General features: G+C 38.9%; 1 protein-coding gene across 1 annotated transcript; it reads left to right on the top strand.

The window, feature by feature from the left end:
- Positions 1-57: 57 nt before the first annotated feature.
- Positions 58-7,908, top strand: ALG10 (ALG10 alpha-1,2-glucosyltransferase). The gene is made up of 3 exons (XM_066550792.1): positions 58-225; positions 478-675; positions 2,484-7,908. The coding sequence occupies exons 1-3, from the start codon at positions 61-63 to the stop codon at positions 3,537-3,539; spliced, it is 1,419 nt and encodes a 472-aa protein (XP_066406889.1). The 5' UTR covers positions 58-60; the 3' UTR covers positions 3,540-7,908.
- The last annotated feature ends 7,423 nt before the right edge of the window (positions 7,909-15,331 follow it).

Raw genomic sequence — 15,331 nt, forward strand, 5'->3', positions numbered from 1 at the left:
GGTGCCGCCCCTCGCCCCGCCCCGGAAAGGCGGCCCCATCGCGGCCGGCGCGGAGCCGGCATGGAGCGCGCCCAGGCCTACGGCTTCTCGGGCGTCATGAGCGGCGCCTTCCTGCTGTCCTGCCTGCTCTTCGCCGCCGTCAGCCGCCGCCAGCGCGGGCCCTACATGGACGAGGTGTTCCACGTCCCGCAGGCGCAGGCCTATTGTCAGGGCCGCTTCCTGCAGGTCAGGAGGGGCTCACCCTTGCAGCAGCAGCAGCGGCACAGCAGCGCTCGGGGTCGGGGCTGGCCGGACGCGGGTTGTGTAGCGGGTGGAGCCGCAGCAGCAGCCGGGCAGGGCAGAGTTCAGAACCCTCAGGGCAGCAGTGCCGGGAGCTCTCGGAGCCTGCGGCAGACCTGGGGTCGTGTGGGGGTGGTGTAGGCGTGGCGGGGCTCGGGGCCTGTGGAGGCAGCGGCCCCATGTCTGTCCCCTTTGCAGTGGGACCCCATGATCACCACGCTGCCCGGCCTGTACCTGCTCTCGGTGGGAGTGGTGAAGCCCGCGGCGTGGCTCCTCGGCTGGACGGGAAGCGTGGTGTGCTCTGTGGGAATGCTCAGGTTTATCAATCTTCTCTTCAGTGCTGGCAACTTCTACTTACTGTACTTGCTTCTGTGCAAGATCCATCAGAAGAATAAGGTACGGTCAAAGTAAAGGGATGTTATGCACTCGTGCAAGCAACTTTGATGGCTTAGTGTGTGTTCCCTTCACTACTTCAGTTTTCTGTAACTGCGAGTACCATTACCAGTTTGGCCAAGAAGGTACATTCCTCTTCTCTAATTTTTTTTTTAATTTTTTTTTTTCTCGCACAAGGTACAGTTCTCTAAAAATTCATTCTTGCACATAAGTAGATGAAGTCCTGTTAAAATAAAAGTTAGTAGATATGCAGACTTATTATCCAAAGGTCTGGATGCTCATGTCATTGGAATTGCTTAAGTCCTCACACAACTTGGACAGTGGCTCCTCTGCTGCTCTGTGAGCAGTCTGTGTCATTTAAGGGAATTTCTTGTTTTTCAGCTGCAGGCATTTGGATTTGGCCTTGTTGAATTTCATATTTTCATTACCCCATTCCTCCAGCCTGTGTGGGTCACTGAATGACACCTGTGCTTTGAGCAGATTGCCTGGTCCTGCTCATACAGTGTCAACTACAGGCTTGGTGACAGTGTACTCTTGTCTGTCTTGTCTTTGATAAAGCCATTAAATGGAGCAGGTCCCAGTATTGATCCCTGAGGTCCTTGGGTTGTTACTGTCCTTTGGGTAGAGTGTAACAAATTCACAGCCCAGCCAGTTCTTACCTGTCTAGCTGTCCACACATCCAGACCATAACAGTTCAGCTTGCATACAAGAATGCTGTTTATTTAAAAGTCTGAAGCATCCACCACTGCAGTAAATTAATTGTTTTAGTGGTTAATGGCCTATTTAAAATCCTGTACATTAGTAAAGTTACTTTTTTTGACTTTTAACCTTAAAACATTTTTTTCCTGTTCCCTGATAACTGAAGGATTCCTTTGCTACAAAGAAAATTGGTGTATTTTCCTAGAGGAAACCTCTTCATTTTTAAGCAAATTATAACACTGTAGAGAATTAGATCAGATTAAATAAATGGTTTCCACTTTTAGTTTTATACTTCAAAGTGGGAACATAAATGTAAGAACAAGTTTCATGACGGTAGTCTAGGCATTTAGTTATCCTTTGACATTTCTTTGACTTCAGTGTTTCCTCTTTTCCCCTTCCTTGTAAGGTGGTGAGTGGCTGTTTCACCCCACACTACATCATTCAGAAACATCATGCAGCATTTTTAATGTTGTGATTTATTTGTGGTGTTGTCATGTAGTGAGTGGGATAATTGGGAAGAGGTTTCAACTTCATGGTCTCTTACCTTTTTTAAAATTTCTTTTCTGACTCATTAATTATAATGAGGATATGTAATAAAAGCTACATTAAAGATCAGAAACTTGGAGTTGGCCTCCCTGTGGACTGGGTTCAAAAGAGGTGGTAGTAGAGGCAGAGAATGGTGCTGTCACACAGATAAACAGAATCTCATGGTGAGATTGCAGGGGAATAAACCATTGATTTTATCTTCTTCTGCCCATTGATGCAGCCCTTTCATCCAAAGTATGGGAGCAGTTATGCCCCCACCATGATTTTAATAACTCAAATATGTGCACACCTGACATATGAAAGAAGTTGGTGTATTTTCATTGCCATCTTTTTAAATCACCTGTAGTAATGTTCTGTGCTTTTCACTCGGATTTTAACATTGTGTAACTGTATTAACATAGCAGGAACTTAAGAAAAATACAGCATTTGTGCAATAATGGAAACAAAGACCATAGGAGATGTCTATTGTGTTAATAGAATTCTCAAGAGTTATACTAGTTTTCTTTTAATGTACTATTTTATTTTATTGGGCATTGTCTAACTACATTTTTCTGCTTCTTCTTTAGGCTGTGTCTGGTTTCCAGAGAATCTTGTCTGCATTAACTCTTGCAGCGTTTCCCACCCTTTATTTTTTTACATTCCTTTATTATACGGATCCAGGATCAGTGTTTTTTACTCTTTTTTCCTATTTAATGTGCCTTTATGGTAACCATAAAACTTCTGCTCTCCTTGGATTTTGTGGCTTCATGTTCCGTCAGACAAATATTGTGTGGACAGTTTTTTGTGCTGGAAATGTTGTTGCAGAGAAGCTAAGTGAAGCCTGGAAGATTGAGTTGCAGAAAAAGAAAGATGAAAAGATTTCTTCCAGGAAAGGATCATTTTCAGATTTGACCAGAATACTGCAGTTTCTTGTTAAATATCTCTTGTCACCCAAAAATTTAGTTACACTTACTGCTTTAACTTGGCCATACATCATTTTAGTATCTCTCTTCTTTGTTTTTGTCTTCATCAATGGTGGAATAGTTGTTGGTGACAGAAGTAGTCATGAAGCCTGTTTGCACTTTCCTCAGCTGTTCTATTTTCTGTCCTTTACTGTTTTTTTTTCATTTCCTCATTTACTGACCCCCACTAAAATCAGGAAATTCCTGTTGTCATTGAAAAAGCACCCTGTGCAGTATAGCTTAGTCACTGTCATCTCTTTATTCCTGATCTGGAAATTTACCTATGTCCATAAGTATTTACTAGCAGACAACAGACATTATACATTTTATGTTTGGAGAAAAGTGTTCCAAAGACACGAGCTTGTAAAATACCTGTTAGTTCCATTCTATCTATTTGCTGGCTGGAGTTTTGCTGATACACTAAAATCAAAATCAATATTCTGGATCTTAATGTATTTTATATGTTTATTAGCAGTCACAGTTCCTCAAAAATTACTAGAATTTCGTTACTTTATTTTGCCATTCTTAATATATAGACTCAATATTCCATTTCTGTCTCTATATAGACAACTTCTGGAGCTGGCTTTTTATATTTTGGTAAATACTGTAACTTTTTATCTTTTTCTAAATAGAACATTCCAATGGGAAAATAGTGATGAAGTACAAAGATTTATGTGGTGACTTTTTTTTTTTTGATACTTTTATACCTGTAGGAAAACACAGTTCTGTTTCAGGACTGGACTCTGGAATGAAACAGTATATTTTGCATCATGTAAGGATTATTTTCCCTAGCTGGAATTGGGAAGTAAGCTCTTTGCTTACATTGTTGCAACCAAATGCAAGATCTGTTATAATGTGAAGATATTCCATATATTGAATTTATGAAAATATAAAAATTCAATATGAGGGGAAATGTGAGAACACCTTTCTGCAATTAATGTAAAATAAGGGAGATGTTTACTGTCATTTTTCATGATAATAAAATATTATATAACATGCCCTTGAAGGTAAAATAGTTTATAAATATGTTTCAGAGGTTTCTTTTTTACAAAAGAAGGATCTCAGTCTACTCAACCTTTTTGTTTATTTATCTGTGTGCATATTTATTCCGCAGATCAGGCCATTTCCTTCTAGGTTTACTAGTGGTCAAAGTATAAACCACTATTAAAGTACAATGTTTTCAAAGCCTCCTACGTCTCTCTGAATTTTCATTACTTTTTTTGTCAGTAAATGCTTACATTAGTTTTGTAAGCAGAATAGGCTCTTAAACCACTAGAGAATTTTGAACTTTTTATTTTAAACTGATATTTAGAAAACACAGTGGATGCTGTGTGTGTGCACCTTCTTTGGAGGAATAAGTGTTACTGTAGAATAAAGCATAAATGGCAGTTGGTAATGTTACCTGTTAGACAGGGACTAGTTTACAGATGTCAGACTGCAACGTGCAGTGGATTGCAGCCCTCTTTAATAATTGAGCTTTTATGTCCTGTGGTTCTGTGCTCACAGGTTTGTGCTGAAATCAACTCTTGAGTGCACTTCTGAGTTGCACTGAGTGTTTCAAAGATCTTTGATGTGTGATCTTCAAGGATTACTAATGGCATTATTGAACTATTCTTTTACGTATTTTTCACGTTTAATGGAACTTGAGTGTATATATTCTGTTTGACAAAGTGATGTATATTTACATATATTGATGTATATATATTTAAAAGCATCTAGTGTGCACTATCATCAGAGTAAATGAAGGCTTTAATAGTTCCTGTAAGTAAATCACTTACATTAAGTCTCAAAAATATTTGATTGCTGCAGTATGTGGCAGGGGAATGTGGTCTCCAAAACTTCAGGCACTGTGTAGCTTCTTTAAATTCATTATTGTTCTCTAAAGATAATGCTCCAGCCAAATCTGTGCAAACCTGATATTATTGCCACTCAACTCACTTGGAATTGGAATAGTTTCTCAAGAGATCAGTTCTGGGAGTTACAAGCTCAGGTCAGTACTGTTCCTGGTTTCTTTTACCCCACTGTAAAATCCCTGTCCTGGCTCCAGTTCCTTCCCTGTACTAGCCCTGTGATGGGTGTGATGAGCTCAGATTCTGATCAATGCCTCTGCATCCCTTTTTCTCCCAAGGAAACCCTCCAGCCACTCTTCAGTGAGTAGGTGTTTGTATTGAGTTCAGGATATTTGCCAGGTCACTTTTTGCTTCTTGGCCTGTTGCCAGCCTGGGAATTTGTTGTCAATATGTACCATAGGGAAAGCCATTTTCAATCAGTACCTATTTACTTCTTCACATTGAAGGGACAAAAGAAACCTGAAATGGATTGCTTTTGAGGAATCCATTGTGGTTCTGGCAGAGTCCAGGATGTTGTGTTGGTGATTTCAGTATCACAGATTTGGGAGGGGAAGTCTTATGTGCCTTCTGCTTCCAATTTTGTTTTTGTATGCCATGCCAATAAAATCATATGTTAAAGAGCATTTGCCTGCTTAAGTACAACTTCATTTGTGCCCTGAAATACTGAGTTGGAATGGTAACTTGGAAAGGCATGGAGCTCTGTCTAGTATTCCAAGTTGTATCTTGGATCCAAGGTTTTTTTCTGGTTTTATGTAGGGGAGCAGGTGTTTCACAGAATCACAGAATTTCTAGGTTGGAAGTGACCTTCAAGATCATCGAGTCCAACCCATGTTCTAACACCTCAGCTAGATCATGGCACCAAGTGCCACATCCAGTCTTTTTTAAACACATCAAGGGATGGTGACTCCACCACCTCCCTGGGTAGATGATTCCAGTATTTGACCACTCTTTCTGTGAAAAACTTCCTCCTTAATTCTAGCCTGTATCTCCCTTGGCACAGCTTGAGGCTGTCTCCTCTTGTTCTGTCTGTTGTTGCCTGGAGAAAGAGACCGACCCCCAGCTCACCACAGTCACCCTTCAGGAAGCTGAAGAGAGTGATAAGGTCACCTCTGAGTCTCCTTTTCTCCAGGCTGAACAACCCCAGCTCCCTCAGTCGTTCTTCTTGTGTTCCAAGCCCCTCACCAGCCTCGTTGCTCTCCTCTGGACACGCTCAAGCATCTCAATGTCCCTCTTAAACTGAGGGGCCAGAACTGGACGCAGCACTCAAGGTGTGGCCTCACCAGTGCTCAGTACAGCGGAAGAATGACCTCCCTGCTCCTGCTGGCCACACTATTCTTGATACTAGCCAGGATGCCATTGACCTTCTTGGATCCCTGTGTAGTCAACAGGTGTTTTATCCAGCATGTCTGTTTTTACTGGTTTCAAGTGCCATCCTTGATCAACTCTGTTGAGAGACTGTTCATGATTCGTATTTTTAACAGAAGTAGCAGCTGTGTTTCAAGTGAAAAGAACCAGTTTAAATATGTACAATTTTAAAAACAATTTTAAAACTTTTTTTTTTGTTGTGAAAAGTGAATGCAAAACATCCACCAAAATTTAGAGCACAATACCTTTCTAATGAGCTCCACGCCAGGAGACACTAGAAAAATGACACATAGAGAGATGTCTGTGACCTGTTGGGGCTGTTCAAGCAGTACTATGAAATGGCATAATGTTTTATAATGGAATTTATCACCATACTTACAGGTTTTAATTTAAAAGTAAAATGATGCTTAATATATTTTGCTCATTTGAAAGCAGGCTAAGTTGATAAAAGTTTATTTAAAGAGGGAAGTTGATGAATTACTAAAGTATGAAAGGAGAATGTATTTGTAGAATAAATCTACATTTTCACTTTTGTCTATGAGCCTTAGGGTGTTTGCAGGTAATATTCAATGTTAGCCAAGTCAGTCCAGAAATCAGAGGCATTATATTGTATCAGAACTGGTCATAAAGCCAATTCCATCAGTATTTCCTAGAATTTTGACAAATAGCAGTAACACTGTTGAAATCCATTGAAAAATGGATTTTAGTATTTTGTATTTTGCCCCTGAGATATTTCCATTGTAGTTGTTTTAAATTTGTTAACTGTTTTCCTTAAAGACATGCAAAAAGGGCTGTATTTATCCTGCTTCATGTTGCCAAGGTCTTCTACATTCAATAGAACCATAATTGCTTACTTCTGTTAATTCTCAGCAGGTGTCAGTGAAATTTCTTACAACAGCTTTAAAATGTTAATTTCTTGTAAATTTTCTTAGTTATCAATTTAGAATAAAGTCGCATTAATTCCTTGAAGTATTTAAGGTAAAACCAAAAATAACATAGCTAACATTTCTCTAATGGCTGCTTTGAAAAAAAGGCTCAGTTTTAATTTTTCTTAGATGATTTTTCAGTAACTGTTGGAATAATGATAGCTGAACAGTCACAGAATGGCTGAATTGTTTTGAAATTGAGGAAAAAGTAGAAACAATTGAACCTTTTTATTATTTTAGTTAAAAATATGTTGTTATTTGGCAAGATAGGAAGTTTGATAATGCTTTATGCTGTGAACTACATTTCCTGCTGTTTGTGAGCATTCTATGTTTCATTCCTTATAACTTCCTTGACAACACATGTTCATGTTCAAAATTAGCAAGAATTTTATACCATAAGCAATGCTGAAATATTTTTTCTGTGTATTTTCTAGAGGGTTAATAAATAAGATGAATGACTTCTGTTAGAAAGTAAGGAAAAAGTATTTTATAGTGTCTGGGGGCAGTTGAATTTTGTCCTGCTAATGCAGTTCTGTTTTTTTTTTTTTTGTTGTTCACAAGGTGGCAGTCCTGTGCTGTCTTGTTGAGGTGACCAAGCGCTTCGTGCAATGCTGCTTGAAATCATAATGTTGTTCCAGCAACACTCTGATAATTAGAAAACTTCAATTAGCTAACTGATTCAGCTATAATATCCTTGTTAGTTTAAATACATACAGTATGATAAATCTTACTAGAACAAGTTTTGTTCATCTTTAAAATGTCTTTCCTGCATTTTTTCTGTTTGTGAAATTTTCATGTCTGCTCTAAGAGAGCAAAATGAAACTTGAAATCCTACTGTTGTAAAGATGTTTCTAGCAGATTAGCAGATTTCCTTTGGGTGTTTTATTATTAAATTTTACAGTATTCTTACTTTCTTGCATGTTTATTCTGTTTGTATCTGTCTAAAAAGAAAAAAAACCCTGAAGGACCAATTGAGAAAAGCAGAATGATTATGCTGTTGAGACATGGTGACTTTCTGAAATATTCACTCTTTTTTGGGTGATGCACATTCAAACTATATATGCTCAAGTGTCTGTTTGCCCTATAGTAGTCAATATACCATCTTTTAAATGTATCATCTAGTTTTCATGCAATGAAAAATTGTAAAGTCCAGTCCATGAAAATGCTTCTAATTATCTTAAACTTCGGCTATATTCAGCATCCTAATTTTTTCCCCTGAAAAACTTTGCACTCCTTGCTTATCCCTTGTTAGATAAGACATGCTTTTTATTTTCAATTCAGTGACATTTTTCTGTCACCTGAGGCATGTTTTATAGAAAAACATCCTTCTCAAAAGTATGCTTTAGATAGATGCAGATAATTGGTTTTGCTAACAAACATCCTTTTGCAAACAAAAAGGATCTGTATGAGACAGAAATGCTAATCTACCTAGCCATGTGTAGCTAAAATGCCCTTAATTTGCCAGTTTTTCTGCTTGATCTCAGAATATGCTCAGGACCTCATGCTGTTCCTTCAGCTTCACAAATAGTTGGGATACGAGGAGCAGGAAGCAAGAGGAAAAATGTTTCTGCAGGTCATTGTCATGGCAGTGCTGCCCTGGCTGGGAGTGTGCAAGGCTGCCAGGAGCAGGAGCCAGTGGGTGCTCCTGGGGCTTAGAGGGCACCACTGAATTTAGCAGAGCGCTGTGGCTGGCCAAAGTACGTGGTGATCGGGGAGAGCTGCTTGCCATGCGCGAGTGGGAATGACTTCTCCAGCTGCAAGGAGAATCTGCTTGTTGCTAGAGCTGGCTGGATCTCTGGGAGAATGATCCTGCTGAAATCTGACAGGGAAATGGTTTGTTGGAAGATGTTTTAGGGCTTCACTGTGCGTCCATAAATAAAAAACTGTTCTTGCTGTGTTCAGGAGATGTGAGCTTACTTGAAACCCAGCTGAGTATTCACAAACAGGGAAGGAGTTACTTTCATTTTTATGGAATCATAGAATCATGAAGTTTGGACAAGACTCATAAGACCATGGAGTCCAGCTATCAACCCAGTACCACCTTTTTCACCACTAAACCATATCCCCACCTGCTCCATTCATGCACCTTTTGAACCCTTGGAGGGATGGTGATTCCAGCACTTCCCTGGACAGCCTGTTTCAAAGCCTAACTGCCTGTTCCATGAAGAATTTTTTTGTAATATCCAATCTAAACTTAAGGCCATTTCATCTAGTCCTCTCACTTGTTATATGGGAGAAGAAACCAGCCCTGACCTCACTACAACCTTGGTTCAGATACTCTTCTTCAGACCTATAAGTTTAATATATGTAAATCGCATTTTCCTGTGATTCCCATTTGATTCCCATCAAATCTCAAAAAAGCATTGTCTGTCTGATTTTCATGTTGTCAGTTGCCCAGATATTTTAGTGGGTTTATGATACTTTGGACCTGATTAACATAAGAGATTTGATAATCGGTATGCCTTGGTAAAAAGAAGCAGAACTTTGAAGATTATGGGAGGATTGGATCAGATTGGTGACAGGCAAGAAGATTGAATCAACTTTTACAAGCAAGAGATGTTGCAAAATGTATAAGTTTATGTGATGACTTGTGGTCACCAACTGCTGTGGTGTTGTTGTGAGGGTCCCCAGGATGAGGTGAGAGATGAGAATTGACTACAAGTTCTCAGAAGGCTGATTTATTATTTTATGATAATTCTTTATATTAAAATGATATACTGAAACTATACTAAAGAAAGAGAAAGGAGACATCAGAAGGCTAGAACAAGAATGATAATAAAAACCCATGACGGACTCAGAGAGTCTGACACAGCTGGCTTTGATTGGCCATTAATTAAAAAAAATTCACATGCTGGGTAAACAATTCTCCAAATCACATTCCAGAGGAGCAAAACATGGAGAAGCTGAGGCTTCTCATGTTGCCAGGAGAAGAAATCCTGGCAAAGGGATTTTTCATAAAATATCACAGTGACAATGACTAACCCAATCATTGTAGTAAAAAATTGCTAGCCTTCCTAGAATAGTATATAAGCATATGTAGCCCACAGTAAAATGGGATTCTGACCACCACCCACTCAGTCTCCCCAGTTCTCTCTCCATTGTTGATAGGTTTATAATACAAAACTGATGTGTCTTAAAAAGTAAACATTGTTAAAGCAATGTTTCCCATGTGCTCTATATCCTGGTTTTAAGTAGATGTAAATTAATATCCCATGCATTTAATTCAAATTGGCTTGAACTCCTATTAATAACAGCAGTCTATGTCTTTTCAAAGATGTAATTATGAAAGTTCATGTCCTTAGATACATTCGCATCTTCTGTAATGAAATTACATTTTGACATTTTCATATCAACCCTCCTAAAAGTATTGTCATAGAAATAATCTTGTGAAAATATAATGAAAAAGGAATGGTGATTATCACTGGCAAGAGTCTAATTTTAGGGTGATACTTCAGACCTGCAAGTTTAGTACATGTAAATCATGCTGCATTTTCCTGTGTTCCCATCAAATCTCAAAGCAGTGCCTGGCTGAACTGCAATTTAAATGACAAGTTTCAAAAGAACAAAGGAGACACGGCTGGGAACATCACTGATTCCAGGGGTAGCACTTCACCCTCGGGGTCAGTGCTGATCAAATGCCACCACATTGTTGGTGTGTGGGAGTGAGCACAGTATAACCATAGTCCTGGTGAGGGGCAGCGAGGCTGTTGGGCATACTATACTGCATGTAGGATTCCTTCCTTACTAGCTGCTCTGTGCATGCCTGGGCTGCTACAGCACTACACACTTATTGCATATTAGCATTATTTTACATTAGAGATCATTGTGAAGGTGAGAGTTCATCTCATTGAAACCACCTTCTGGTGTGAGCTGCTTGCTGGTGCCAGGCAGGGCACTCCTGAGCTGGGGCAGCCTCATATCCAAGGCTTGAGGCCAGAATGATCAGTGTTTGAGCTGATTTTCCTGGCAGCCACTCTGCTAGCTAAATTTGAAAAGTTTCCTCCCAATCCAATGTGTTGCTAACTTGCTTTAAAATCTCAAGAAGCCTTGTGGAATTACCTTCTCTCTGCAGGTCCAGCCCCTGGAAAAAGAAACAGGAACACGTCAAAGGAAAAGAAATTTATTTGCTGTTTATAGTAAAGAGTTGTATGTATCCTTGCTAAAACTATATCAGTGCACATTTGCTTCAATAACAGTGAGTTTTGTTCTCTTAATTATTACTAGGATGGAATTTTCTGCCTTCTTTTCTAAAACAAGGAAGAATAATAGTTTGCTTAAAACAAAAAAGAAATTAGTTGTCTGGCAGTTTTCTTAAGAATTAAGAAAATATATTCGAGATTCTGGAAACAGCTGTTGTCTGAGAGAAGCTTTAAGTTCGCCTTCAAGATAAATACTAGTAATTTCACTTCTCCCTCCTATACTGCTTATAAAATATATATTGCTTAAATTCTGTGAGGGTGGAAGAGGGGTGTAGCATTACAGTGGCCTTGTCTGGCTGTTTGCCTTACAGGAGGCCACAAAACTTTATCTAAGAACTCCTACCAAGGAGGAAGTTACTCTCCACATTATGTAAGTGAATCCTGTGGAGTTTAATATTTTGAAGCTGAAATGGAGCTCATCTTTTGAAAACACACTCTATTTAAAGCAGTCAAGTAGTGATGAATTTACCATTTTAGTAGACAAGCTTCTGCAGAGATTAATTACTTCTACTCTTAGGAACCTTTTCTCTCTGATTGTGATCTTCTTCTTGCTACATCTGTGCAAAGACAATTCTCCCCATTTTCCTCCTCCACTTGTGCAGATACATACAATTTATTCTGGTGTGTGCAGCTCACAGCACAACAGCTTCTTAACCTATTGACCTACAGAGATATGAGAATTTGGCATCCCAGACTGCTTTGCCCTAGCTTTATTTTCAGCACATAAAGAAGTTATGATTAATATAATTGAAGTTTGAATCAATATAATTGAAGTTTGAACAAAACTTCTGAGATCTTTTCCTATAAGGAAGAAGTATCATCTACCTAGACCTGTGCCCCCTCCTCTGTTTAGCTGAAAGAAAGTCTGTAGCAACTTGGATGCATGGATACTCTCACTGTGAGGAGCATGCTGGCTACCTTGTACATGAAACATCAATTTTTGACTTCTAAAGTCAAGCTAACAGAAAAATCACTCCAAAATAAATATATTAATTCCCACAACTTTCATCTTGATTAGTGAAGTGGCTGGAGATATACACAACAGTTCACTTGCTTCTCCTTGATTATTACTATGTTAATAGTAGTTAGGGCATGTGAAGTTTCAGTTTGTCTGAGCAGCTTTTGATTTGGCTGTTTCCTGTAGAGCTCCATGAGGTTAAATGCTTCTGGAGGCAAATTTAATTTAGCTATTGATTGATTACTGTCTTAACCTCTGAAGCTAGGGCTAACTTAAGTAGCTTGCTGTTGTATTGAGAGGTTGGCTGTGTTTGCCTTGAGACACAGTTTTTTTGTGGAGTTCAAGCTCAGGAATTTTCCATCATATTAAAAATAAATGTATTCAGATTATGAGATTTCTGTAAGGAAGCCTGCTTTTCTTATCCTTATACTGACTAAACCAAATTTCATTTGCCCTTATGGGGCTCTATGTACTCTCTGCCTGAATCTAGAGGAATGGAATGAATGGAATCACTCTGCCTGAAGGCTAGAGGACTTTAGGCATTGTTTTAAACAGCTATCAGATCAGCTAACTTTGCAGGAAGCCTTTGATTTTGAATTAAAAGCTCACCACCACCATCAATTGGTGGGCTCATTCCTCTTGCACTTTCAAATCCTAGCATTATAATTAAAACTTCTTTGTGAATAAAGAGTCTTTCTGGAAAACAATTGTCCATCCTACTAGCAATTAAGTCTTCTATAAACCTTAGCATGCAATTACAGCAAAGATAAGTTAAAGTAAGCCATTTGTGACTGAATCTGAATCAAAGATGTTAACACCTGTGAAGATCCTACCTTGTTATTTAAGTCAGACACAACAGAGTACATGATGCTCTTGAACTTTCTTGCCCATCAGTTTGTCAGAGAATAAGCAAGCAAGAAAAGCCTTTAAAGTCAGTCCTAACATCTAACTAACTGATAGTCAGCAGTTACTTGGCAAAAAACTAGCCTGTCAAAATTGGCTTCTAGTCTCCTCCGGGGGTTTTGCTGTGATGGATCTCATGATAAATGTTCTTCAGCCCTTTTTGTGCTCTCTTTCACAATGCAAGATCCTCTTCCCTCAACGTGGCTTTCTTGCCTCTTGGATGAAAAATTGGTTTGGAGGTCTATTTTATTACATTAAAGAAGTGTTTATGCATTAACATGAGTAATACTTCGACCAAATGGATCTATACCCTGCAGTCAAAATGCAAACAGCAGTGTGTATTGACAGCATCTATTCAATACTTTATTTTCTCATTAAATCTAGCATAAGTAGACAGGATAATTTGGTATCAGATTTAATCTTTCACGTTACTCTGCAAGTGTATAGATATTGACAATTTGTTTGGTCCTTTGAACATATACTTCCGAGGCAGAGTCAAGGAAGGTAATTACAGTCCAACTCTCTTTTCCATTGCCCACACACTAATTTAATTGAAATTGTAGTAAGTGCAACTTCATGAGATGGATCTATTTTCATTTCAATACTGCATTCTCCAAGGACACTAGAGGATATAAATCAACAGGAACGACACACTAAAGAAATAATAACGCATTCTGGAACGCTTCAGCTGTATGCACTCAATCTACAACCTGAAAGAACAGGCATAAAGACCTTACAGATTTTTGGATTTGTATATCCATTAGAATGTATAATGTTAAAAATAAAATAAAACTCAGGGCAGTGACTACTTTTTTTTTTTTTTTTTAAACTGCTGTTTGATACTTACAACAATGGAACAATAGAAGGAAATACAAAGTTGAAAAGATTTCTTTTTACAGATTTTCTGTTGTCATCTTATATAAGGTAGAAGGCAGCTGTGCACCAAATCTGAAAAGGTGGATCTACTTGTTCATCATGTGCTCATTTGCATTTTTATCATTCTAAATACCTTTATTAATCTGATATTTTCCTTTGAACATTCACTATGACTTCTGTATTTTGATAACAATTAAGAGGAAAAACTGTAGGATTCCAGGTAAGTTGCATGGAGAAAAAGATAAAAGTAAAAAAAGAGACTGGATATGGCACTCGATGCCATGGTTTAGTTGAGGTGTTGGGGCATGGGTTGGACTTGATCTTTGAGGTCTCTTCCAACCTAATCATTCTGTGAATTCTGTGAAGAAATGCTGTGTGCATTTGCAGGAAGCTTAGGCTGGGAATAAATTCCATGGTAAGGGCCCCTCAGCCTCCACTTTCATCCCTTTCTAGGGTGAGTGATCCCATTCCTCCCACCATAGGCTGTACCTCTTTTTTCTTGGTTGCTCTTCCTTTTGTGCCAACCTCTCTTCTCCATGCAAGCATGTGCCACAGACTGTCCACAGTGGTAGCTGGCTTTGTCCCAGCCATCCTGGCATGCTGAGGCTGTTTCTTTATGTCATTCTTTATGTCATTCCTGCTGCTGAAAAACAAAACTCAGTGTTCATTTGGAGAAGGATTTCAACTGATATAAATGTAGGCTGTACTTATCATCAACTTCATTGGGATGGCATAAAAAAGACTGGCCTGGCAAAAGGGGTGTGTGATCATCCCACCCTGGTTGTCAGAAGCAAAATTTGCAGTGTGGGAGTTCTGCTTGTCTTGGTTTTCTTAGCAGGGCCTCTTCAGGTGATTGATCTTTTTTAGCTGGGGTGAGCTGACAGCCTTTTTGCCTTGTCCTGAGATAATGTAACAAAGCTCTGAGCTCAGCAGACTGTGTTGTGCCACCTTCAAGAGGCACTAAAGACAGCCATAAAATATTGCATCTCAGTTATTAGCCCAGCCTGGCCTCCTCCTCCAAGATGGTGCAGCATCAGCATTTGCACAACCTGGGATGGGTCTTCAGCAACCTAAAAGCCAAGGTTGTTTTTTTTATGTTTTGGTTCTTATTTGATCTAATATAAATTGTGTCCCTAATTCACCCATGGAAGAGGTTTTGAAAAGCACAAATGCAGACCTGCACTTAAGTCTTCTGATTCAGGCTTCAGAAGTCCTAAGATTTAGAAACAAAGGAAGAAACAATTTTTGTCATAATTTCTTAATTTCTTGTACTCAAGAGTATACTAAATATATGGTTATGAGTGGAAATGGATATAATGAATATAATGGATATAATGAATATGGAAAACTGTTCACCTTCTAACACTCTTGCTTTGTTCTGTACTTTTTGTTGTGT

The sequence above is a fragment of the Molothrus aeneus genome, chromosome 5 (genome assembly GCF_037042795.1).
Source record: "Molothrus aeneus isolate 106 chromosome 5, BPBGC_Maene_1.0, whole genome shotgun sequence".
In the NCBI taxonomy this organism is placed as follows: Eukaryota; Metazoa; Chordata; class Aves; order Passeriformes; family Icteridae; genus Molothrus; species Molothrus aeneus.